We start from the raw sequence: 26,347 nt of genomic DNA on the forward strand, positions 1-26,347 counted from the left end.
AAATGATAGAATAGAAATTGAGAAGAAAACTTAGGGAAAGCCTTCCTAAAATAAAAGGAATTAAAAAATTACATTTTAGAAGAGCTACAGACATGACTGCATAAAACTAAGTTCCATGCATTAGAACTCATTGAAAAAGTTAAAAACAGTAAAACCTGAAAGTTATTAACATCTTCAACATATAATATAAAGAGTTTATCTCAGTTGGCAAAGGACTTGAAATCAACAATTTATAGAAACAAGATTCAAAAGTTTAAATAAAACACATGAAAAAACATTCAACCCCACTGTAACGAAAAAGGTCTCGATTTTCCTGTCTCTAAAATGGAATACCATCTTCCTCTGCAAGGTTATTATAAAGATAAAATGGGAGCAAGTGAAAATATTCATTTTCATGAATATTAAAAGAAAATAATGATTTTAATCTAGGTGTCAAAAAGACCTTTGAAAAGTATCAGATTTAAGGTGCAGGTGCTAGAGCAAGACTGTCTGGATCCGTCCTGTGGTTCCACCTCTGGTCGCGGGCATGTCACAGGCCAACACAATGATGCTAGGACTGCACCCGGAGCCATACTTCACTTCTCTGCTATAAGTCTGTCCTGAGGGGTTTGATTAGCCTTAAACCAACTCCCTATGTTATTTTTAAGAACAATAAAAGCCCTGAGTCCTAAGAGTTACTGCATTAGCCCATGTGGACTTAACCTCTAACTGATCTGTAATTTGTTGTACTGCGTGTCTTCTGGGTTTTGCCCACGAGGGACAGTGGATCCAAAGCATCTGACACCACTCCACCACCTGCTCCGGCAGAAGTCGCCGCACACCACCCCCACCGTGAGACACCTGCACCTCTGCAAACCCTCCGGCTATCCTCTCCATCTCCGAGATCAAGCCAAGTCATGCTCGGAACCCTCAGATGGTGCCACCAATGGACTGGTCTATGCCAAAGGTGAGATAACTGAGGTCAACGACCTTTCCCCTCGCCTCTCAAGGCAATCATCTCCATCCCTAAGAACACCACCCTGCCCCTCACCCCAGTCTCCTAGTCTCCACTATTACTGTACCTCATTTCCTTCCTCATCCTAGGGATTTTCTTCTTTTGCAACCCTTTGTCTGCTGTTCCTTCTAAGAGCTGCTTTCAGTTCTAAACTCCCCATTTCTTTGGCATCTTCTAGCTTCCTGCTGTCACCCCTAAACCACTACACTTTCACTTGCATATAAAAACTCTCCCTCAATCAAGAAAGCTCGTAAGATCTGGCCATCCTACCCTTAACCCTCACCCTTCTGGGGTCATGGCTAACCTCCGCTCGTGCACTAATGGCCTGATCCATGGTTTCTCCATCCACCCCGACTCCTGCCCTAAGCTGCTCCGTGTCCAGGCAGCTCCTGGACGTGAATGGAACCCCTCAAAAACCAAGAGCCTCCATCTCTCACTTACCCCTCCCCAGGTCATAGAATCACCAACCTCAGGAGGCCCACTAAGATGAGGACTGCAAGGAGATTATGCTAGAGGTGTTTAGGGGTCTTGAGCAAAGTGGAAACAAACTGGGGAAGTCATGGAGAATCTAGAGGGAGGGATGATGGGAGAGGACCAGGAGAAAGACTCTATAATCACTGCTAAGGGCCTGGTTACGGTGAGGGCTGAATAATTCACCACAGAGGATAATAGCTACATGATGGCTTAATGCCACAAGCTAGACTCACTCTTCCCTCTTAAATTATTTTAGCATATATGCATGTTTTTCAAAATAAATATTTTTTTGTAAAGCAGAAATATGCAAATGTTTTAATTTTTTTTAAAGTTGAAATATCTTTTTTGGGGGGATGTTCCTTTAATACAGAACAATGACATCATATTCAAAGAAATACCTCAATTGACCTGAATGCTCTACAAATGAGACACAAAGTAAATCAGAAAATACTCTATTTTGTTAAAATATTTTAAATATTATAGTCCACTTTCTATAAACATAGTAAACCGAACATACCAGAACCTTGCAGAGCCTCAACTAAGAGCAGCCACTGTAGTTTTAAACACCAACCAAGACCACATAAACATCTGAACATCATCAACTAAATGGCCTCATGACAATCCCTGTAAACTGTATTATATTTCTAAACTCTTAGCTTTCTTATGGGTGGCTTTCTTCTCTGCAAAGCAGCACAATGGGCAAGGCGGACTTCAAACTTGCTTTGGCAAATTAAACAAATTCACTCATTCATTCACTCATCCAACAAATATCTAGTAAGCACCTCCGATGTGCCAGGAACTGGATTAAGTGCTCGGACTACAAAGGTGCATAGGAACAAATGGCTCCCGACACTGAGGAACTGACAGTCTAGCGGGAGAGACAGACAATGTCAATATTAAATAAACGTATATGAAATGTATAAGCTATCAAAGTCTTGGTATAGCTGTAACATCAATGCAAAAAAATAAAAGAGGGAAACTAAATCACTGCCTAAAAGTAAGTTTTCTTCATAATTCAGAAATAGCTACAGCTTTTCATCATACAAAATATCTTTCATGCTCTTTTGGAGAAAAAGGATTAATGAATATGAGAAATTATTTACTAAAATCTATTTAATAGCTGCTATTTGTGAACAACTAGTTATTTCCTCGCTTGAGGAAGACGAATACTTGAATATGTGTTTATATTTTTGTATCTGTATCTCTCCATAGCACCCGAAATGCTGCTGTGTACATACAGGTTCCCTGAGAACCAGCACCCTTCCCACTGCATTCACTGCTGTATCCCCAGCACTCCGAACAGTACTGCCACACATTAGACGTGCCTGACATGTCTTGAGTGAATGAATGAAGGAACAGATAACAGGGGTTGAAACAGCTAAGACGACATGAGAAGAAAAAACTTGGCCCCAAACAACAATGTGAATAATGCACTTTGCCTCGAGCCAGCTGGTCTGACTTCAAGTCCTCCTTAGATGATCCAGCTGAGTCAACTCTCGGTAAGTTAGGTCACCAACCTGTGTGTTAATTCTTCTAAACAAGGGAGAGCTGACAGAAGTCAATCATCATAAACAGATGGCTTCGTTTCCTACCTCCACGACTACAGGAGTCTCCCGGCCAGTCGCCATGCTTCTCCTCGTGCTGCCCATGGGCGCCCCTTCCTGCCACCAGGCCCCCGGCAGCCAGGGGACCTTCTGATGCGGAGCGGAGCCCTCCAGGGGCCTCCCGTGGCTTTCACAATAAACTGGGAGCTGCCTGGCCCTTCTTTCTCTCTGACTTGACCTTCATCTCACTCCACTCTAGCTGCAGTAATTTTCTTGCTGTCCTTCAAGCACTCAGGGCAACTGCAGTTTCTGTTCTACCTGCTTGGAACAACCCTGCTTCTGGTCTTCAAATGACTTGTCTCTCACTTCAAATCTCTGCTCTCACATCACTTATCAACTCCCTCATCCTCTACCACCTTGCCCTGCTTACTTTTATTTGTACCAATGCCACATTATCTTATGTAACTGTTTGTCTATCTTTCTGGCTAGAATGTCAGCCCCGTGAGGGCAGAGGTTTGTCTTATTTCATTATCCCTAACTCCTGCACAGTGCCTGGAACACAGTAGGGACTAAGCATACAATCATCAACGCAATGCAAATATTCCCTGTCATCAAAGACAACATATGTGTGGAGCAAGTGTTACCACCCCGTGTGTAGGAGCACAGTGCTGTAGTGTCTTCTGCTTTGATTAGGTAAAATAAATTAAAATTTTAAAAACAAAAATCCATTACTGAAATGCAAATAGATTCCTTCCAAGGGATATCTAAATGATTAGTAATATAAAGCAATAGTGGTTAAAACAATATAGAGCTAACATCCACTGGGAATACAGAATGGGAAGTTTTTAACATAACATGGAAGGAGACTGATTTAAGAACACTCCAGAAAATACATTCTAAGATGGCGGTGTGGGAAGATGCCGAGTTAGCGTCTCCCAACTAGGGTGCCTGCCGGCCACTGGTGGGGACCTTGACGCCCAAGGAGACGGGAGGAACCCCCAAGTGAACCGGTAGGACGTGGGGGGACTGAAGGGGGAGGAGAAGTGGAAGCCAGACAGGGTTGGCGCCCCTGAGGCGGGGGAGATCAGGAAAGGCAGGCGGGAGGGACCGTTCCGGAGGAGCGAAACAGGAACAGAAGGCAATTGCCTGGCCCACTCGGGCCGGGGAGCCTGCTGAGCTCCCAGGCTGGTACCCCCGCTCCAAAGCCCCCTCCAGGCCACGTGGGTCCTGGGGACATAGGAGGGAGGCTGGGGAGATGAGGAGAGGCAGATGGGAGGGGCCCTCCCGGAGGAGAGGGAGAGGAGCGCAGGGTGTCTGCCCTGCCCACTCTGCCCGGGGAGCCTGCTGAGCTCCCAGGCTGGTCCTCTGCCCTCCAGGGCCCACCCCTCCCCCTGGCAGCATTGGTCCTAGGGGCATAGGAAGGAGGCCAGGGGAGAACAGGAGAGGCAGGTGGGAGGAGCAGGAGAGGAGAGAAGGGCGTTTGCCCCTCCCACTCGAGCCCAGGAAGCCTGCTGGGCTCCCAGGTGAGGTCCCCAGCCCTCTGAAACCAGGGGTGGGGAGCACACCTGGGCCCCTTCTGTTCCTTGAGCCTAAGCCGCACCCGCTATAGCTCCCAGGGCGTTTTCCAGTCATCTGGGTCCTGAGCATTGGCCCCGCCCACCACCCAAACCTCGCCCTTCCTTAGGCCCCTCCCTCCACAGCCAAGGGCTTTCCCCCCTCTTTTTTCTCCTTTTCTTTTCTTTCCTTTTCCCTCCTCCTCTTTTTTACTACTGTGGTACTGATGTACTTTCCGGTTGTTGATTCATCTATATTTTCATTTTTATAGTCTTTCTAACATATCTGTTAGTTTCCTACTCTAATTTTATTTTTTACTTTGTTATTGTTCTCTCATTTTTTTTTTTTTTGCCACCCCATGTGGCTTGCGGGATCTCGGTTCACGAGCCGGGGGTCTGGCTGAAGCCCCTGCGGTGGGAGCTCTGTGTCCAAACCACTGGACTAACAGAGAACCTCAGACCCCAGGGAATATTCATCAGAGTGAGGTCTCACGGAATTCCTCATATGAGCACCAAGACCCAGCTCTACCCAACAGCCTACAAACTCCAGTGTTGGAAGCCTCAGGCCAAACAACCAGTAAGACAGGAACACAATCTCACTTATAAAAAAAAAAAACAAACAAAAAAGAGATGACAAAAAATATGTCAGATGAAGGAGCAAGGTAAAAACCTACAAGACCAAATAAATGAAGAGGAAATAGGCAATCTACTTGAAAAAGAATTCAGAGTAATGACAGTAAAGATGATCCAGAATCTTGGAAATAGAATGGAGGCACGAATTGAGAAAATACAAGAAATGTTTAACAAAGATCTAGAAGAACTAAAGAACAAACAAACAGAGATGAACAACACAGTAACTGAAATGAAAAAACACTAGAAGGAATCCATAACAGAACAACTGAGGCAGAAGAACGGATAAGTGACCTAGAAAACAGATTGCTGGAATTCACTGCTGTGGAACAGAATAAAGAAAACAGAATGAAAAGAAATGAAGACAGCCTAAGAGACCTCTGGGACAACACTAAACACACCAACATTCAAATTATAGGGGTCCCAGAAGAAGAGAAAAAGAAAGCGTCTGAGAAAATATTAGAAGAGATTATAGTCCAAAACTTCCCTAACATGGGAAAGGAAATAGTCACCCAAGTCCAGGAAGCACAGAGAGTCCCATAAAGGAGAAACCCTAGGAAAAACACACCAAGACACATACTAATCAAACTAACAAAAATTAAATTCAAAGAAAAAATATTAAAAGCAGCAAGGGAAAAACAAAAAATAACATGCAAAGGAATCCCCATAAGGTTATCAGCTGATTTTTCAGCAGAAATTCTACAGGCCAGAAGGGAGTGGCAGGATATACTTAAAGTGAGGAAAGAGAAAAACCTGCAACCAAGATTGCTCTACTCAGTAAGGATCTCATTCAGATTCAACAGAGAAATCAAAAGCTTTTCAGACAAGCCAAAGCTAACAGAATTCAGCACCACCAAACCAGCTTTACAACAACTGCTAAAGAAACTTCTCCAGGCAGGAAACACGAGAGAAGAAAAAGACCCACAAAAACAAACCCAAAACAATTAAGAAAATGGTAATAGGAACATACATATCAATAATAACCTTGAATGTAAATGGATTAAATGCCCCAACCAAAAGATACAGACTGACTGAATGGATACAAAAACAAGACCCATATATATGCTGTCTACAAGAGACCCACTTCAGACCTAGGGACACATACAGACTGAAAGTGAAGGAAAAAAGATATTCCATGCACATGGAAATCAAAAGAAAGCTGAAGTAGCAATACTCGTATCAGATAAAATAGACTTTAAAATAAAGACTGTTACAAGAGATAAGGAGGGACACTACATAATGATCAAGATCAATCCAAGAAGAAGATATAACAATTATAAATGTTTATGTACCCAACGTAGGAGCACCTCAATACATAAGGCAAGTGCTAACAACCATGAAAGGAGAAATCGACAGTAACACAATAATAGTAGGGTCCTTTAACACGCCACTTACACCAGTGGACAGATCATCCAAATAGAAAATAAAATAGGAAATACAAGCTTTAAATGACACAATAGACCAGATAGATTTAATTGATATTTATAGAACATTCCACCCAAAAGTGGTAGAATACACTTTCTTCTCAAGGGCACATGGAACATTCTCCAGGACAGATCACATCTTGGGTCACAAATCAAGTCTTGGAAAATTTAAGAAAGTTGAAATCGTATCCAGCATCTTTTCTGACCACAACGCTATGAGACTGGAAATCAATTACAGGAAAAAAAAACTGTAAGAAACACAAATACACAGAAGCTAAACAGTGTGCTACTAAATAACCAAGAGATCACTGAAGAAATCAAACAAGAAATAAAAAAATACATAGAAACAAATGACAACGAAAACACAACGACCCAAAACCTATGGGATGCAGCAAAAGCAATTCTAAGAGGGAAGTTTATAGCAATTCAATCTCACCTCAAGAAACAAGAAAAATCTCAAGTAAACAGTCTAACCCTACAGACTTAAAACAACTACAGAAAGACCAAAGAAAACCCAAAGTCAGTAGAAGGAAAGAAATCATAAAGATCAGAGCAGAAATAAATGAAATAGAAATGAAGAAAACAACAGCAAACATCAGTAAAACTAAAAGCTGGTTCTTTGAGAAGATAAACAAAACTGATAAACCCTTAGCCAGACTCATCAAGAAAAAAGGGGAGAGAACACAAATCAATAAAATTAGAAATGGAAAAGGAGAAATCACAACTGACACTGAAGAAATACAAAGGATTATAAGAGACTACTACAAACAACTATATGCCAATAAAATGGACAACCACAAAGAAATGGACAAATTCTTGGAAAGGTACAATTTTCCAAGACTGAACCAGGAAGAATTAGAAAATATAAACAGACCTATCACAAGTAATGAAATTGAAACCGTAATTAAAAATCTTCCAACAAACAAAAGTCCACGACCAGATGGCTTCACAGGTGAATTCTATCAAACATTTAGAGAAGAGCTAACACCCATCCTTCTCAAACTCTTCCAAAAAACTGCAGAGGGAGAAACACTCCCAAATTCATTCTATGAAACCACCATCACCCTGATACCAAAACCAGAAACAGGTATCACAGAAGAAGAAAATTATAGATCAATTTCATTGATGAACACAGATGCAAAAATCCTGAAAAAAATACTAGCAAACAGAATCCAACAACACATTAAAAGGATCATAAACCATGATCAAGTGGGTTTTATCCCAGGGATGCAAGGATTCTTCAATATACGCAAGTCAATCAGTGGGATACACCACATTAGCAAATTAAGGAAGAAAAACCATATGATCACCTCAATAGATGCAGAAAAAGCTTTTGACAAAATTTAACACCCATTTATGATAAAAACTCTCCAGAAAATGGGCATAGAGGGAACCTACCTCAACATAATAAAGGCCATATATGACAAACCCACAGCAAGCATCATACTCAATGGTGAAAAACTGAAAGCATTTCCACTAAGATCAGGAACAAGACAAGGATGTCCACTCTCGCCACTCGTATTCAACATAGTTTTGGAAGTCCTAGCCACAGCAATCAGAGAAGAAAAAGAAATAAAAGGAATGCAAATTGGAAAAGAAGAAGTAAATCTGTCTCTGTTTGCAGATGACATGATATTATACATAGAAAATCCTAAAGATGCCACCAGAAAACTGCTAGAACTAATCAATGAATTTGGTAAGGTTGCAGGATACAAAATTAATGCACAGAAATCTCTGGCATTCCTATACGCCAATAACGAAAAATCAGAAAGAGAAATTAAGGAAACACTCCCATTTACCACTGCAACAAAAAGAATAAAATACCTAGGAATAAACCTGCCTAAGGAGGCAAAAGACTTGTACTCAGAAAACTATAAAACACTGATGAAAGAAATCAAAGATGACATAAACAGATGGAGAAATATATCATGTTCTTGGACTGGAAGAATCGATATTGTGAAAATGACTATACTACCCAAAGCAATCTACAGATTCAGTGCAATCCCTATCAAACTACCAATGGCATTCTTCACAGAATTAGAACAAAAAATTTTACAATTCATATGGAAACACAAAAGACCCCGAAGAGCCAAAGCAATCTTGAGAAAGAAAAACGGAGTTGGAGGAATCAGGCTCCCCGACTTCAAACTATACCACAAAGTTACAGTAATCAGGACAGTATGGTACTGGCACAAAAAAAATATATAGATCAATGGTACAGGATAGAATGCCCAGAGATAAACCCACGCACATATGGGCACCTAATTTATGACAAAGGAGGCAAGAACATACAGTGGAGAAAAGACAGCCTCTTCAGTAAGTGGTGCTGGGAAAACTGGACAGCTACATGTAAAAGAATGAAATTAGAACACTCCCTAATACCATACACAAAAATAAACTCAAAATGGATTAAAGACCTAAATGTAAGACCAGACACTATAAAACTCTTAGAGGAAAACATAGGAGAAACACTATTTGACATAAACCACAGTGATATCTTTTTTGACCCACCTCCTACAGTAACGGAAATAAAAACAAAAATAAACACATGGGACTTAATTAAAGTTAAAAGCTTTTTCACAGCAAAGGAAACCATAAACAAGACAAAAAGACAACCTGCAGGATAGGAGGTAATATTTGCAAATGAAACAACAAAGGATTAATCTCCAAGATATACAAACAGCTCATGGAGCTCAATATCAAAAAAACAAACAATTCAATTAAAAAATTGGCAGAAGACCTAAATAGACATTTCACCAAAGAAGACATACAGATGGCCGAGAGGCACATGAAAAGACGCTCAACATCACTAATTAGGGAAATGCAAATCAAAACTAAAATGAGAGGGCTTCCCTGGTGGCGCAGTGGTTGAGAATATGCCTGCCAATGCAGGGGACACGGGTTCGAGCCCTGGTCTGGGAAGATCCCACATGCCGCGGAGCAACTGGGCCCATGAGCCACAACTGCTGAGCCTGCGCGTCTGGAGCTTGTGCCCTGCAACAAGAGGGGCCGCGATAATGAGAGGCCCGCGTACCACGATGAAGAGTGGCCCCCGCTTGCCACAACTAGAGAAAGCCCTCGCACAGAAACGAAGACCCAACACAGCCATAAATAAATAAATAAATAAATAAATTTAAAAAAAAATCACTGTTCACGTAAAGATAATGTTATGGACTGCATGCACCTGCCCCTCTCCAAATTCGTATGATGGAATCCTAATCGCCAGTATGATGCTATTTGGAGATGGGACCCTTGGGAGGTCACTTAGGTCTTAAGGGCTGAGAATAGTGCTCTTACAAGAGACTCGAGAGAGCTTGCTTCTCCCTCTTTCTTCGCCATAAGAGGCCACAGCGAGAAGGTGGCTGTCTGCAAACCAGGAAGACAGCCCTCACCTGTCAGTGAATCTGCCGGCACCTTAACCCTGGACTGCCTGGCCTCCGGACTGTGAGAAATAAATGTTTACTGTTTAACCCACCCAGTGTATGGTGTTTTTGTTACAGCAGCCCAAACTAAGACAGAATACATGCGATATATTACTAAACAATCAGGTCAAGGAAAATGTACTATTACGTGAAAAGGAAAATAATATGCATTCTGTATAAGTTTATGTTTCCCACGTTGAACATTTCTAAAATACTAACAAAATCACTGAGAAAGGATGGCATGTTCAATTATCATGTACAGCTAACCCTTGAACAAAGCAGGGGTTAGGAGAGGTGACCCTCTGCACAGCTGAAAATCCACATATAACTCACAGTCGGCCCCCTGTATATGTGGTTCCTCTGTACCTGGCCCGCACCTGTGGATTCAAGCCACTGCAGATGCTGCAGTGCTATAGTATTTACTAATGAAAAAAATCATCATATAAGTGAAGCCACGCAGTCCAAACCCATGTTGTTCACGGGTTAACAGTACATGAGTTTTCTACCAGGGCAAAATTTTCTAAGTTTACTACCAACACAGACAAAAAGACTCTCTGAGAAGACTTGAATCACTCAGTCCACATTCTAACAGAGTTGTACTTGGCTTTCTTACCAACAGAAGATACTATACACATCTGTAATTCAAGAAAGTAAGTAGGTTTAGCTTTAGTCAGGGAAACACAAAAAAGATGTGTTTTTGTGAGCAATTAATCAACTGATCTATATTTGTATATGGAGAAAATGAACAAAATCTTTAACATAGGTATCAGATTCAAGAGTAGTAACCTAGAGCCGTATTATTTCAGCATCTTCGTATGTTTTAGGGAACGAGATATGACCCATGCTCATCTCAATTCATGTGATAATGAACAGTGTCAACTGACTGAAGGGCAGGCCTCCCCTCTGGTGTGTTTAAAAACCAACACTAAAGACTTCTCAAGTCATATTTCTGTGCACATCATTATATTTGACAGATAACAAATCAAACGAAAAATACTACTCAATTTTATTTCTACAATGATTGAAATGCCTACATCCAAACAAACGAACAAACAAACAGAATTCTACATGTTTCTCGAGTCCATCTGAACCTTCTGAGGTAGCACACCACACTGGACAGAACACGGGGCTCAAATGTCAGGAAGAAGTGTGGGGCTTGACAGGTGACCTTAACGTCTCTGAGAGCCAGTGCCATCACGTAAAGTGAGGAAGTAATGTCTAACTTATGGGCTTGCTAGGAAAATTAAATGAAAAATATTTTAAGAGAGAAAAGGGAAGTGGGATGCAATCAGTAACTATTTTTAAAAGGGGGGGGTGGTGGGGACAGGAGGTGAAGTTAAAACTACCTACCCTAAGCTGGAAAGTTTAATTTATTGTGTTAGGTCTTTCCTTTCCCTGGGGTGTGACTCCTGGCAAGTCTTTTAGCTTCTGTTTTTTTCATGGCTAAAATGGGGGAAATCACATGCTCTCTCATCGGGTTATCGTTAAGGATCAAATGAATTAACACACATGAAAGCATTATGAAAACAACAAATGAACACTAAGTGAAAGAAAAAAAAAAACCAAAACCCCACAACTTTTCTTGATAGAAAAGCCAAGCAGGCAAAAAAAGAGAAATTATGATTTCTCATTTCCTGGCGCACAGAATTTGATCTTTGTACAATATACTTCAAACAGTGATCACACCTCACAGCAATCACTGTGTGACTGTCTCCTCACTAAACTGATGCTGCATTAGAGACAGGAGTGTCACCGTTGGCTTTCCAGCGGCTAACGCATCATCAGGAGTAAAGATGCTCAGCTGATGCTCGTTGCACCTGCTCCTCCTGTTACGTAAGCGACACATTAAGAAGTAGGAGAATTACCATTTTCTTTCCGTAATCTTGTTATGAACTTCTTAGGAGGTATGACGCCAACCTTTTTCTTCTGGGTCGCGATGCTGTGGAAGAGGTCTGCTAAGCACGTGAGAAGACTCTCCTTCTTCCTAGGCTGACTCTTGTACGCGAGAACTTTTTCCCGAAACGGACGACAAAAATAAAGTGCTTGAAGAACTGAATTGCAGTAGCAAGTATTCCCAAACTAGAATAGAAAAAAACATTTTTGTTAAATTTGAGGCAACACGTTTTTCAGAGAAAGAATTTCTATGTCTACAGCTGAGAGAAGAGAAAGACAAGATAGGGAATTGATGATCCTCATAAATTAAAAGGTATCTATCTGAGAGTAGAAATAATTGTCCTGACTGCAAATTACCCATTTTAACATTAAATGGATGCTCCTGGCATCAGTTTCAGGTTAAAACTGAAGAAAAATACATGCAATAAATTTGGCCTTTATTAAAACTGAGTTAAATAACTACATAGGTTAAATAGTGAGATTAGTTAAGGTTTAGGATTCTGGAGAATTCCTTTTTCAATTCCCATTGTTATGACAGTATTGGTTGTATACAAAGCATTTTGTATACTGCACATTTAAAAATGTAACTCTCAAAAATTCTTTAAAAAAAAACTATAAAAGTGAGGTTTACTATCAGGTTCTTCAGTGCCATCCAAAAAATAAACAAAAACAAAAAATAAGGAAAAACAAGATACTCTGAAATATTAGATGAAAAAGTCATCAACGTGACAGCCTAACAACCACTGAAATGCCGAAATGCCAGGTCACATTATTCTCGATCCGTCAGAAGGACGTGGCCTCGGCTCCAGAGCTGAACCCTGAGCTGCAGCCCCACCTCTCACTGGCCACGTGGCCTGGGGCAGGTGACTGATCACTCAGCCTCAGCTTCCTTCTCTTTAATAACAGGGGAGAAAGTCGTCCTACTTTACAGAGACAATAACACAGACTTTGATAAATATTTTCTGCCTTCTTTTTTCCTTCCCATTAATAGACACTGACTCCCAAAGCCGGCTGATAAAACCCCTAGAAGTCCATCACTGAGGACCTGGGGAGTAAACAAGGAACGAGGACAATTCTCAGAGAACTGCCACGGGGCGGGGTCAGGCACATAGTAACCAGATACAGGCAAGTGGAGAAGAGTGTTGAAGAACGGGCACTCTTCAGCTATGTCCACAAACACGTGCACACGTTTGCTTATATTTTAAAACTAGGAAGGATATATCAAAAGCTAATAAAAACAGTTATTTATAGAGAAAGGGAAAAGAGTAGAGAGCAATGAAAGTGAGACTGCTGTACATGTACACGGTTATAAAAAGTTTACTTTGTACCCATATTTTTAAAAACTAAATTAAAATGAAAAAGAAAGAATAAATTCCTACAATTGAAAATAAATACAAATAAATCAGACCTAAATGTGTACCAAATTGGTGGTAGAACTACATAAAGAAAAGAATGAGGGCTTCCCTGGTGGCGCAGTGGTTAAGAATCCACCTGCCAATGCAGGGGACGGACACAGGTTCGAGCCCTCGTCCGGGAAGATCCCACATGCCGCGGAGCAATAAGCCCATGCACCACAACTACTGAGCCCGCGAGCCACAGCTACTGAAGCCCGTGTGCCTAGAGCCCGTGCTCCGCAACAAGAGAAGCCACCGCAATGGGAAGCCGGCACCACAAGGAAGAGTAGCCCCCGCTCGCCGCAACTAGAGAAAGCCCACGCACAGCAAAAAAAACCCAACACAACCAAATAAAGTAAATTTTAAAATAAATAAATAAATAAAGCTTTAAAAAAAAAGAAAAGAATGACTTCAAATAACTTTAAAACACAGGATTTTTACTATCCATGCCTACTGAACTACAGTCTAAAAACAAAAAGAACAAAGAAATCTTAAAACAGCATTCAGTACTCACACTGCTAGAATTAACCCATTGATATTGCTATTTTGAAACCACTGAAGATATACTGTAAGACAAAGCAAGGAAGGAATTATGTCAGTATCCCCTAGGAATCAAAAAAAAATTTTTTTTAATTTATTTTTGGCTGCGTTGGGTCTTCGTTGCTGCGCACGGGCTTTCTTGAGTTGTGGCAAGCTGGGGCTACTCTTCGTTGTGGTGCGTGGGCTTCCCATTGCGGTGGCTTCTCTTGTTGCGGAGCACGGGCTCTAGGCGCGTGGGCTTCAGCAGTTGTGGCGCACAGGCTCAGTAGTTGTGGCACGCAGGCTCAGTAGCTGTGGCTCACAGGCTCTAGAGTGCAGGCTCAGTAGTTGTGGCACATGGGCTTAGTTGCTCCGCAGCACGTGGGATCTTCCCGGACCAGGGCTCAAACCCATGTCTCCTGCATTGGCAGGCAGATTCGTAACCACTGCGCCACCAAGGAAGCCCGTAATCAAATTTTTTAACGTAAAGGAAAAAAGATACAATAGTAAAAACCAGAAGAGTAAAAGCCCTTTAAAGTTAAATTGGAATTAGAAATAGCAGTATAAACTCATGCCTCTTTGTAAATCTTAAAATAAGTGTGTGTGTGCGTGTGTGTGTGCGTTTGTGTTTGCGTTCTCAGGTTCTGTCCACTGAAAAGGTCTCCACATCAATAAATTTCCCCTGCATCCAGATTGTGGCCTCTAAAAACCCTTTTCCCACCAAAAGGAACTAGGACGACTTACAGATATGGCTATACAACGTAATGGACAGGAAATGTACAATGTACAAGATTAGCCTGGAATATCTTTTTGTGTGGCTTGAAGAGCCAACTTTCATCAAAAAGAATTACTGCAATGGATTAAAAAGCACATCAACTACACAAATATCTATGTGGTTTATTAGTCTCCAGTGGAAGTTGTAAACAAGAATATAAAAAAGAAAAGCATCAAAGTTTTACCCCACCTTTCTCATAAAAACATTATTTCAGGGGGCATTAAAGTTATTGTTTAGAGAATAATTCTGGCTAATAAATTCAGAAGAAATCATTGTAAATAATGGATTGGGTAATAATTATCCCTGGATACCTAAAACATTTGGTTAAAGGTTGATGGGGAACTTTAAAATGGGGGGCTCAGACCTGAACGCCCAATGCATTCCAGCATCATTCAAAATGAACAGCCAAAACTTTACATCCCGTGATGTGGTGCACCAAGAAATATGTAGCAATTCCTATAAAGTATTCTTGCCTTAAAAAACAAAATAAAATCCCTAAACTTTAACCAAGTGTCTAGATTGAACTACTAATTTACAAGATACTCAGGGAACAGAGGAAGAAGTTAAATACCCCAAAAAAGGAACAGGACAACAGACTCAGAGAAGATTTACAACTTCTATGTTCACATTGCTAGTCGGAGCCAAGAACTGATTTCGTAAAGATAGATGTGTTTACAGGCTTTCCAGAGAAATGCTAAAAGTATATGACAATGATGCATTGATATTACTGATCATGAATACAACCATGGATATCCTTCAATAAAGCCTATCCAGGGGCTAAGTACACCTGCAGTAGAATCTCCAATATTACTAAGACTATCTTACCAATTAATCAGTATTAATTAGTCTGAAAAATACTAGTAATTGTACAACAGTCTAATGACTCCAATGACCAACAAACTATGGCTTTGTAAACTGAACAGAAGATACAATCCCCATAATTTGGACACTTTATTAAAGAATAAACAACAGGGAACTCTAACAACTTCCACAGAGCAGGTAGATAAACAAAAGACAGCATCTCACAGTATATTAGAAACATTTATGATGATGAAGCTTGACCTACTAATAAAAAAGCAAATAAAATAAGCTAAGGAACTGGCATGTAGACAATGCTGAAGTCAGCCTCCTGCTAATCTTCTGACTACAAGCAATAGGTAACATTACAACCAATCTTTGAGGCTTTCTATTATGGTCTTCTTTACTTACCTTCATCAACCCCATTAAGGAAAAATTAAAGGTTGAAAGTACTACTATTTCTCCAGAATAAACTAACTTTCAATCTTATTCATAACTTTGAAGCTTTTCCTTCAATTTCTCTGATTTTTAATAGTAACTTTCAGTTAAGTTCCTGAAACCTAAAAACATATCCTTCAAGTATATAGCTTTCATGCAAAAGACTGTCTGGGATGATTTCCTCTGCACTCTTGCTTCTGAATAGGGTTGAAACCTACCCTGTGCTTTTTCAGCTGGTTCTGAAGATCAAAGGTATGACCAGGTTTAAAATCTGGGGAAGCAAATATTAAAGGTCTGATCACTGACTTCTCAATTGTTTATTGAACACAGTGACCTATCCCTGCTTTTTCTCTAATGCTTTTTTCTCTAAGTCTTGAAAAAAAAAAAAAAAATTTCTCATATCCCCATCAATAAGATCATTTTGAGCACATATCCCTAATACATGCATATTTGTTTAGAAATAATATATGTACATTATGTACACTAAAAATACAACAAATGTGATTAAGATGAACATTTCAAATTATTATATTAATTTTTTGTTTTCACTAAAAATTATTAAGTAAGAGCAATGAGACTTAGTATGCTTTTTTGTAAATTATGGGTTATAGATTTTAATAGAGTGATTTGACAGTTCAGTTATTTGGCTACATAGTTTTAAGGGATATCAAAGTTGAAAAAGGTATCTCCGCGAAGATACATACATAGGTCCAAGGGGAAAAGACTCTCTCCTTGACAGCCTTTACTTTCTAAACTATGGTATTAGATAGTCGATCCTATCTACCAAATTTGTTTGAATTCGTTTAAGTAATTATCTGTCTTGATACCAGCAAAGCCTGGCCACTGAGCACACAGGATCTGAAACCAAGCTATCTAGGTTCAAGTCTGGTTCTGCTACCCGACCCTGGGAAATTACCAAGCCACTCTCTCTCCATCAGTTTCCTCATCTGTAAATGACATTTATAACAGCACCCACCTCTACAACCTTGTAAAGAATTAAATGAATGATCTGCATGAAGAACTTAGCATGGTTCGGAATACCTCATCACTACATGGTTACTTTTGAAACAACCTTTTTTGAGCCATCTGTCCCTTTTGAAAAATTAGCTTAGCTGAAATAGATTAAATCCTGTAATCCCTAAGTCTACACTTGAATCATAATAGATTGCAACAGCACAAATGAATAAGAGGGGTGATACTGTTAGCCTTTGGTACCATGCAACTTGCAGTGACATAGGACCACTACACACGTGGACAGAGTAGTATGGGTGCCAGTGTCGACCAATTATTAAGAATTAGTAAAGCTTAACCTATATCTTTCCTTTTTAGATAAAAATAAACACTAGAAATGCTCATATTTTGGTCCCCAATGAATAATCTTACATATTTCATTTGGAAACTACTGGTTTTAATCACAATTATGTCAACAGTATTACCTTTAAAAAATGTTTTTAAATGTTTAAGTGCCCCACGGTCCCCCACGCTGGCCGGCGATGGTGCCATCCTGTGAACACCCTCCCTTCTACGGGAAGGCCCTCCTCCCCCAACCACAATCTGTTTAGGTGGCCCTGTTTTACGTAAGTCTAGACCCCACGTGCCCCTACCCACCCCCTCTCTGCAGCCAGGTGAACCTAATCCAGATTCTCGTGGACATCTGTTCCTCCCCCCTCCCTTGCTCCCCCGCCCCAGGCTTCCTCACGGGAACCGACTTCTCTGTGCAAGTTCTGTACGACTGTCAGTCACAAGCCCTTTTGTAGACCCTGCAACAGGGTCGGGCACTGGATCCAATCTGGCCAGAGGCCTTGGGGCACAGTTCTTTGGTCAGGTTTGATACAGACGGTCTGGGATCTCTGATGATATAAGATGGCCATCAGGTGGAGAGAAGCTAAAGGAGAACGAAACCAATGCAAAAGGAAACCAAGAGACATAGGCCTAATCAACTTTACAACCTACAAATGGAAAGTTTCATTTTTATTTCTCGCTCTCCTCCATAATGGCCCCTGTTCCCTGGATTCAGAGTTCCAACTAGTGACTACTAGCAATTCAGGTTAAAAAGACTTTTATAAGACAGTCTAGCCCCACAAACCTACTTGTGTTTGGGAGCCTACTGTGTTAGAAAATTAAAATAAAATCATATAATGAAATGATTTTTAAAAGGCTATTAAAAATGGAGAGACTGGGCTTCCCTGCTGGCGCCGTGGTTGGGAATCCTCCTGCCAATGCAGGGGACAAGGGTTCGATCCCTGGTCCGGGAAGATCCCACATGCCGCAGAGCAACTAAGCCCGTGCGCCACAACTACTGAGCCTGCGCGCCACAACTACTGAAGCCCATGTGCCTGGAGCCCGTGCTCCGCAATGAGAGAACCCACTGCGGTGAGAGGCCCGGGCACCACAACTAAGAGTAGCCCCCACTTGCCACAACTAGAGAAAGCCCGCGCGCAGCAACGAAGACCCACTGCAGCCAAAATAATAATAATAATAATAATAATAATAATAAAATTTTTTAAAAATGGAGAGACTGCACAGAAAGTAGGAAAGAGGTACTACTAGTCTAAATCACTACTATCAACTTTACTAAAATAAGTACTCATTAGCTACAAGATATAAAGGAAAAAGGCAATCTGGTTTATCAGATTAAACAATTTGTTTTCAAAGAATTTAGCTGACTATAAACAGTGGACACGTAAGGGGGGTACTTCACAGCAAGAGAAAGCTTCCAAAGGCTCCTCTCCCTCCTCAGGATGGCTTCTGCACCCCCGAGCCACACAAGTATTTCCCCTCTCCTAACGTCCTGTACCATCAGAAATACTAACGTACTCACAAGAGTTAACCCAACAGGAAATCCCCACTCTGTGTATTATGCAAATCATAGTGATGGCATCAGAGTTACCATTAAGAGCAAACGGCCATAAAAGCTATCATTTGTGAAAATATTCCTCCAAGATAAAAACATCTACAACTGAAAATAATGGAAAACAGACTGTTATTAACAAAGTGAAGAGTAACCACTCTCAATTTTCTGGTAGATTAATTAACTGTGGGGTTTTGGGGTGTTTTTTTTTTCCTTCTCTCCACTAAAAAAAAAGAAAAAAAGTCTAATTTTCTAACTGCCCAAATACACATACTATTTCCCAAAAGCAAGTGCCGTTGAGTGATTCTACCACTTACTGGTCGCAAAAACGGATCCAATCAGGCAGATCTAATGGGAACCCTTTTCAGTATTAGCTTTTTGTAAGAGCAATTAAAATGAACCTGCACACTTAGCTAAGAACAGACTGATGAAAAGAAAATATACATGCGCCTCACTTTAACAGGATCCAATTGCTAGGAAAGACTAACCACCAAGTGCCTTAAAGCAGCTACCTTCCATGTTGTTTACAACACTGACTACTTGGCAGACAGGCCCAGGGACAGGAGGAAGATGTTAAAACGTTCATCTCTTAGTTAACTAAGCCATCTCCCCGACCCCTCAAAGCTCCAACCTTAATTTTTAAGGGATTCTGTAATGGTGTGATAACTCTACGAAGAAAAAAGGGGGAAGGAAACGAGAGAGAAGGGTGATGACAATTTAAGGGCTGAAAACAGGGCTTATGGAAAACGGTTAAAGGTATGCGACACAGCCGCCAAGCAGCCTGAGAGCGCAGATCAAAGAAGAAGTTCATCGCTATCCTCGTTCTGCTGCATCTACTCTGACCACCAGTTTATTTCTGCGTGTAATTCAAGGTGTTCCTCAATCTTTCACAGCTGGAGCCCTGGCTACCTTAGGGATCTCAATTCTTCATCATAATAACCAGGCACAGAGATCAGAAACTGTATCAGAAATTCTTGCTTTCCTTGGTTTTATTGAATCTCGGTTACTCAGCTTCAGGGAGAAATACAAATTCCACCTTTTGAATTTAGATTGATGCACATGAAGTAATAAAAATGATACCTTCTTAGAAACTTTGTTTTTTTACACACAATCAACACTGGTATTTGGATACTGGTATCCAATTAAAAACAACGTATCAGCAGAAGAAAAAATAATATAGAGCTTTAAGACTCGTTTACTTGTTTTGAGGTTATCTGCAAAAAAGTTAGTTAGACACAAAATGGAGAGATTGGAATGTTTATGCTGGAGAAGGGAAAGGGAAAACAGCCTTCAATATAGAAAATACTACTATTCTAAGGAAAATGGGTTCTTCTGGGACACTAAAAATGGGCACAACTTTTCTACGATTTAAGACACAAATTAGCTTTGGAGGCTGAGCCAAATAAGGGTGGTAGCCAGCCACAGGGAAAGGGCAATGAGACTGAAGAACTGGGGTCTGCCAGCCCCAGAACTGAAATGAGGTTTCTGATCACTAGACAACTCTGTAAGTACGAGCATTTCAGATATTAGAAGTAGAGGCCAGACTGCTCAATAAACAAGAAAAATTAAATATATTCATTTAACTCTCCTCCCCATGATACCCCAATAAAATGACAGTAAAAGAACAGATGAGGCAAAAACTCAAAAGGCCAAAGAAGACAACGACAGACTAGAGATATCAGTGAACTTCAGAAAACAGAAGGCAGACAGAGGAGAAGTAGCCCAAAAGTCTCTAAGAGACAAATGGGAAACAATAGACTCACCTCTAAAGGGTCAGAGACATTTTGTGGGGTGGGGACCTCTGAGAACACAAGTCTGGTCGTCAGTCTTTAAAAGGACCATTTAGACCCCCAGGCACTCAACTGTTCCTTCAGCTGCAGGTTTAGTCTCCACAGAAGATGAAGAGGAGACTCTGGGTGGAGAACCCTTAAGGACAGCAGTGAGGCACCGAGCAGGAAACAGGACCAAATAAAACCCCGAATAACCACCCCCCCCCCGCCCCCGCTCCAGACAGGCACTGGAGGAGGCCTCCAGACAGGCACTGGAGGAGGCCTCCAGGCAGAAGATAAACAGCCCCAGAGAGACAGCTCCAGCTACTGAAATGGGATGGGGGCCGTGGGAGGGAGGGGCATTTGCCAGGGGCCACTCTAGACTGAAAGAGCAGCCCCACCACAACACAAGAAGCCCCAGTCATCCTTTCAGCATTTCACCCTTATAGATGAGTACAATTTGAGGAAAGCTTCCAACAGGAAAGATACCAAAGTTTAAAAGGGGGCGGGGAATAAACTCCAAGGTCTCAGAAGCAATCCAATAAGCATAAGAAAACCTCAGCAACAGCAAAAACTATAAATGACATCCTGAGAAAAGGAACAGAAAATACTGCCCCCATGAAACAAGAGAAGAAAAAAAAGTAACATTCTAAGAAATAAAAAATTCAATGAGCTGGACAAAAAAGTTGAAGATATAGTCTAAAATGTAGAATAAGGCAGATGATCAAAAATGGGAGAATAAGAAAAATAAAGAGTCAGTCTAAGTGTTTCAATATACAACTAACCATATCAAAAAAAGACAAAACAGAGAAATTACAATGATAGGAAGAAAATCATCCCAATAATAGTATCAGAAATGTGTTACAACTGAGGGAAATAAATCATCGGTCTGAATGGGTCCATAAACACTCAGCACAACAGGGTCCCCATCAAGACACACGATGAGATTTCAGAACACTGTGGATAGAGAATATCCTTAAGGCCTCCCAAAAACTTTGTAAAGGGGAAAAAAAAAGCCCCGTACATAAGAGATCGAGAACCAGAATGGCATCCACCCTCTCAGCATCAACAGAAGCCAGAAAGCAGCGGAGTAAGCCCTGAAAAATTCTGAAGGAAGGTTGTAACCTAGGATGGATATCTAGCTCTAACAATAACCAAAACAGTCTTAAATATACAAGATATCAAAGTTTGTATCCACGCACACTTCCTAAACAAGCATCTACAGAATGTGTTCCACAAAGCAAGGGAGGGAAAACCCGGAAAGAAGTCGGGATGAAGGAAAGGACACAAGTGCGGGGAATGTGAAGGGCGATGGAAGAGACGTTGCCAGGCAGAAGCTGCACAGCAGGAGGACGGGGGCTGGGTGGTACCTGACAGGCACGGCTCGGTGGAAACTGATATTGAGAAGGTCTTTTTGGCTTTCTTTAGTTCTGCTGAAGGCTTTGGGAAGAATAAATGAAAGTTTAGGACATGGAAAAATAAAGCAATGATTAATTCCATATTGGGAGAACGGGGGAAAGTGAAGTTGGGCAGGGTTGGTGAGAAAAGAGAGTGAAGTTTCTTATCTGCCAAAACAGGAAGTCAGTAGATTTTTTTTTTTTTTAATGGCAGTATAAGTACCTTATTTAGGCTGTAAGGATACATTCCAGAAAAAATAGCCCGAGGACTACTGAGCGGCCTCCTCTAGGGAGGGGAAGAGGAGGAGGGTGAGCACTGCTGATCCTGTGTTACTAGCTTACGCCCAGCGCAGACACGGAAGGGTCCCCAAGCAAGGCGAGACACACATACCACTGCAATTGCCCTCCTCAAATCGCACAAGAAATCTATCTGTACGTAATGACGTGCTAGTACTCAGTAACACACCAATCTGTTCAATATAACTTACGTTACCTGTAGTATCACCAATACACATATTTTAAAACTCACCATGGATCCACCTAACAGTACAGTACAGCATAAACTACCATGACAACTATATAACAAAGATTTGTGGTGTTTTCTCATGATTCAGGAAAGAGTTAAAAATTCTAAAGAAAGTTCTTCCAAAGTTTTAATAATGTATAATTACAAGGATTACCTCCACAAGGGCAGGGCTATGTTTTTTTCTTATATTTTACACCTTTAAATCTATACCACTGGGACAACGCCAGAAGCAAACTGACAAAGACTCTATAGACACATGGGGGCATTTACAAAACTATATTTATATCTGTACATTTGGACCACTCATATTTAGACACGTACATCTCAAAGAATCAAAGAGATCATTTGGTCTAGGCCATATGAAATTTTGGTTATGAGAAAATCCTGACACAAAATAGGAAAAAAATCAGGCTGACAAGTTAGAAACTGTTCCAAGACTCTTAAGACTTCAGGCAATGGGGACTTCCCTGGTGGCGCAGTGGTTAAGAATCCACCTGCCAATGCAGGGGACACGGGTTCCAGCCCTGGTCCAGGAAGATCCCACATGCGGCAGAGCAACTAAGCCCGTGTGCCACAACTACTGAGCCCGTGTGCCACAACTACTGAGCCTGCGCTCTAGAGCCCGCGAGCCACAACTACTGAAGCCTGTGCACCTAGAGCCCGGGCTCTGCAACAAGAGAAGCCACCGTAGTGAGAAGCCCGCGCACTGCCACAAAGACCTAACGCAGACAAAATAATAATAATAATAAATAAATAATAAATTTTTAAAAAAAGACTTCAGGCAATGTTGTTTCCCTCCCATTAGAGATAATTTTGAAATTCCAAGTCACGTTTCTTGGCATTAAGTCTACTGATACAAAGGAACAAATTTCCTTTAATAAATTATGAACTGCATTCATCATTCTTAACACTACTTCCCAGCATAATCTGAAGGCTACGTATCAACGGATACTTACGTTGACTAATCCAAAATAGTGCTCATTGACTGGAAACTGTTCTGGACCAATCTCTTTCTCTAATGCCGAGGCATTGGCGCCCTATAAAATGAAAAACAGAAATCTTAGTATTTACAGTATTTTCCCAATACTGTCACAATTATATACACATTACAGAGAAACCCTTAAAATAATTTTCTTGTTCCCTATAACTACCTAACATTATGGAAAGAAAATAAAGGGTGATAGTGAAGAATAAAGGGTTTTAATAATATGACTAAAAACTAGTTTGCAGGAACGTTCTCATGGACAAAGCCTGGATCAAGGAAGTATATCAAATCCTGCTCCTTGTTTTAAGTAATGGATGAGAGCCCCTGCTGTACCACATGGTCTAACAGGAGTGTAATCTCAGAGCAGCCATCTCACAGAGCTGAAGTTTTGTGAAATTAAATATGCATATATTCAGTGACCTAACACTTCTTCAGAGGTATATACCTGAAAAATTCTCACACAGAATTAAAGGTGACAAGAACGTCTGCTGAAATGTCACTGACCACTGCACAGCTGACCGCAATCTAGATGGTCTATAAAATGACAGCACAGGGCTTCCCTGGTGGCGCAGTGGTTGAGAATCTGCCTGCCAATGCAGGGGACACGGGTTTGAGCCCTGGTCTGGGAGGATCCCACATGCCGCGGAGCAACTAGGCCCGTGAGCCACAACTACTGAGCCTGCGCATCTGGAGCCTGTGCTCCGCAACAAGAGAGGCCGCGACAGTGAGAGGCCCGCGCACCGCGATGAAGAGTGGCCCCCACTTGCCGCAACTAGAGAAAGCCCTCGCACAGAAACGAAGACCCAACACAGCCATAAATAAAGAAATAAAAATTAAAATGACAGCACACCATGTAGCAGTCAGAATAAATGAACTAGATTTACATACAAAAACATGGATATTTGTCAAAAACATAATATTAAGTAAACAAAGTAAACACGAGATCAACATAGACCACTACCACATACATATATAAAACAGTACATGGCAAACGGGCTGGAAGAATGTACATGAAACACACTTCAGTGGGGCTGGAAGAAGAGGGCCGGGATGTGGAACTGCAGGGTGAAGGGCAAAAAGGAAAAAATAAAATAAAGCCCAACAAAAGAGGGGCCTTGCTCAGGCAGTAACTGTGCGTCACGGTCTCAGGAATACGACCGACTCAATTCTGCGCCTCTGAGGTCTCCAAGGGAAAAGGGACGCGGAGTCGGGGGAAGTGGTGGGCAGCACACAGGCCCTGAGCACCGGCACACACTAGCAAATGGGCTCAGGATGTCGCCTGAAAGGGAAGTAAAAGCCATTCTGAAAACATAGTAACTCTGCATGAGTCTACCTGGCAATTCCCAAGAACACACACTACCAGACAAACACAACTGATATTACTCACAAAACAGCCGAACACCACCTTGCGGATCTGCACACAGGACGACAACACGACACACACGCCATGCCTCCCCAAGGGTGCGGTCACGGTCACCACCACCCGGTGCCCATAGCCCGCCCCTGCTGTTTCCTGAGCCTGGGAAGCCCAGACCTTCGTCAGACGATGCCTCTTCGACTTCCTGATGGGCCTGAAATGAGTACTGATGAAAGGGACCGGGTGGGTTGGTGGTCAAGTCCCACCCAAACGAGACATTTCCTCTAAAATCCCCTCCAGCCACCCAGCACTTCTATATATACATGATACTGTCTTTATTTTTTTAATTTAGGAATTACTATTCGGCTTTATATAAATCCCCGACACAATCACTAGTTCACAGATACTATTTATTTCTAAATTTGGCTCTCCATGAACTGTTTTATAACGACATGAAATTCAGTTATTACAGCAACTTCAAGATCCACTGAACAGAACCGTCTTGGTGGAAGGCTACAAGCCCACTCTCCGCCCCCGCCAGCTCAAGTATCTTGTCGCAGAATTTCCTCACATATGTTGAAAACTATCACTAAGCCAGATGTAAGAACTTAAACTGATATTGGTGTATTCAAATGAGTATAACCCCTTTCCCACAAAAAAAAAAAAGATAAGAAAAGGTGCTATTATCCAAAGTACAACCTCATGCATCTATGTACTTGGGACAATAAAATGCCAGTACACATACCTGGGGAAAACATTTCTGGCCCTCGGAATAAAGCAAGAACAGAGCACCACGTGCGCATTCTCCGCTGTAACACCAATCGCATGCCACACCCGTGCGCTCTGACCACCCTGATGTCCCACTGGTGTCCCTACACGCTTCCAGGCACTGCTCAGAAAGCCCTTCCCCCACCCATCCTGGCCTCAGGGTAGTTTTGACTACGGTTCAAGTTCTTAGCCTCTCTGTGCCTCAAGTTCCTAAGGGTAAGAGGGAAATGGCACCAACTACTTTACAGAGTGGCTACGAATAAACTGAGTTGAAGCTTCTGTAAAAGCATCTGGCTGTGCCTTGTACGTGAGCCGGCGTCCGTAAATGCTGCTTCTCTTCTCTCCCTTCCCTTCAATTCCAAGGGGAAGAAAAGCTACTCTCATTGGCCAGTAATATTAATAAATATGACCAGCTCCATGCAATAGCTAAGAAATAACAAGAGAGGGAAACAAAAATCAGAAGGAGAAAATGAGGAAGCTTCATAAAAAAATAGGTCATCTCCTCAATCTGGCCAACTCCACAACACGGCCCCTGGAAGAACGCTCATAATACTCCCCAAAAGCCTAACCACCAGCAGAACCACAATCCAACGAGGCTGGATTGAGGAGGAGGTTAAGTGCGATGAAGTGGAAACTCAGACCACTGTCATTTAACCTTTCTGGTAATTTAAGAATTTTTATTTGCAAAATAAAAGGGCCAGTCTCCTCAGCAATTTTCCAAACCCCCAGCTCTAAGCTTATCTGTTGGGTTTTCAAGTAAGCCTTTACACAAACTTAGGTTTTCACAGCCAAAGATCAGGTAATTTCTAAAGTGTCTTCTAACTTAACATTGTCAT

General features: G+C 41.5%; 1 protein-coding gene across 1 annotated transcript in view; it reads right to left on the reverse strand.

Annotated features, from left to right (window-relative positions):
- USP12 (ubiquitin specific peptidase 12) overlaps window positions 1–26,347 on the reverse strand; it is a 79,162-nt gene that overhangs the window by 19,213 nt on the left and 33,602 nt on the right. The window contains exons 2-3 of the mRNA XM_059903059.1: window positions 23,358–23,438; window positions 11,907–12,120 (exon numbers count right to left, since the gene is read on the reverse strand). Coding sequence (XP_059759042.1) covers window positions 11,907–12,120; window positions 23,358–23,438 — 295 coding nt within the window. The remainder of the gene's footprint in view (window positions 1–11,906; window positions 12,121–23,357; window positions 23,439–26,347) is intronic.

Source organism: Balaenoptera ricei, chromosome 18 (assembly GCF_028023285.1).
Source record: "Balaenoptera ricei isolate mBalRic1 chromosome 18, mBalRic1.hap2, whole genome shotgun sequence".
NCBI lineage: Eukaryota > Metazoa > Chordata > Mammalia > Artiodactyla > Balaenopteridae > Balaenoptera > Balaenoptera ricei.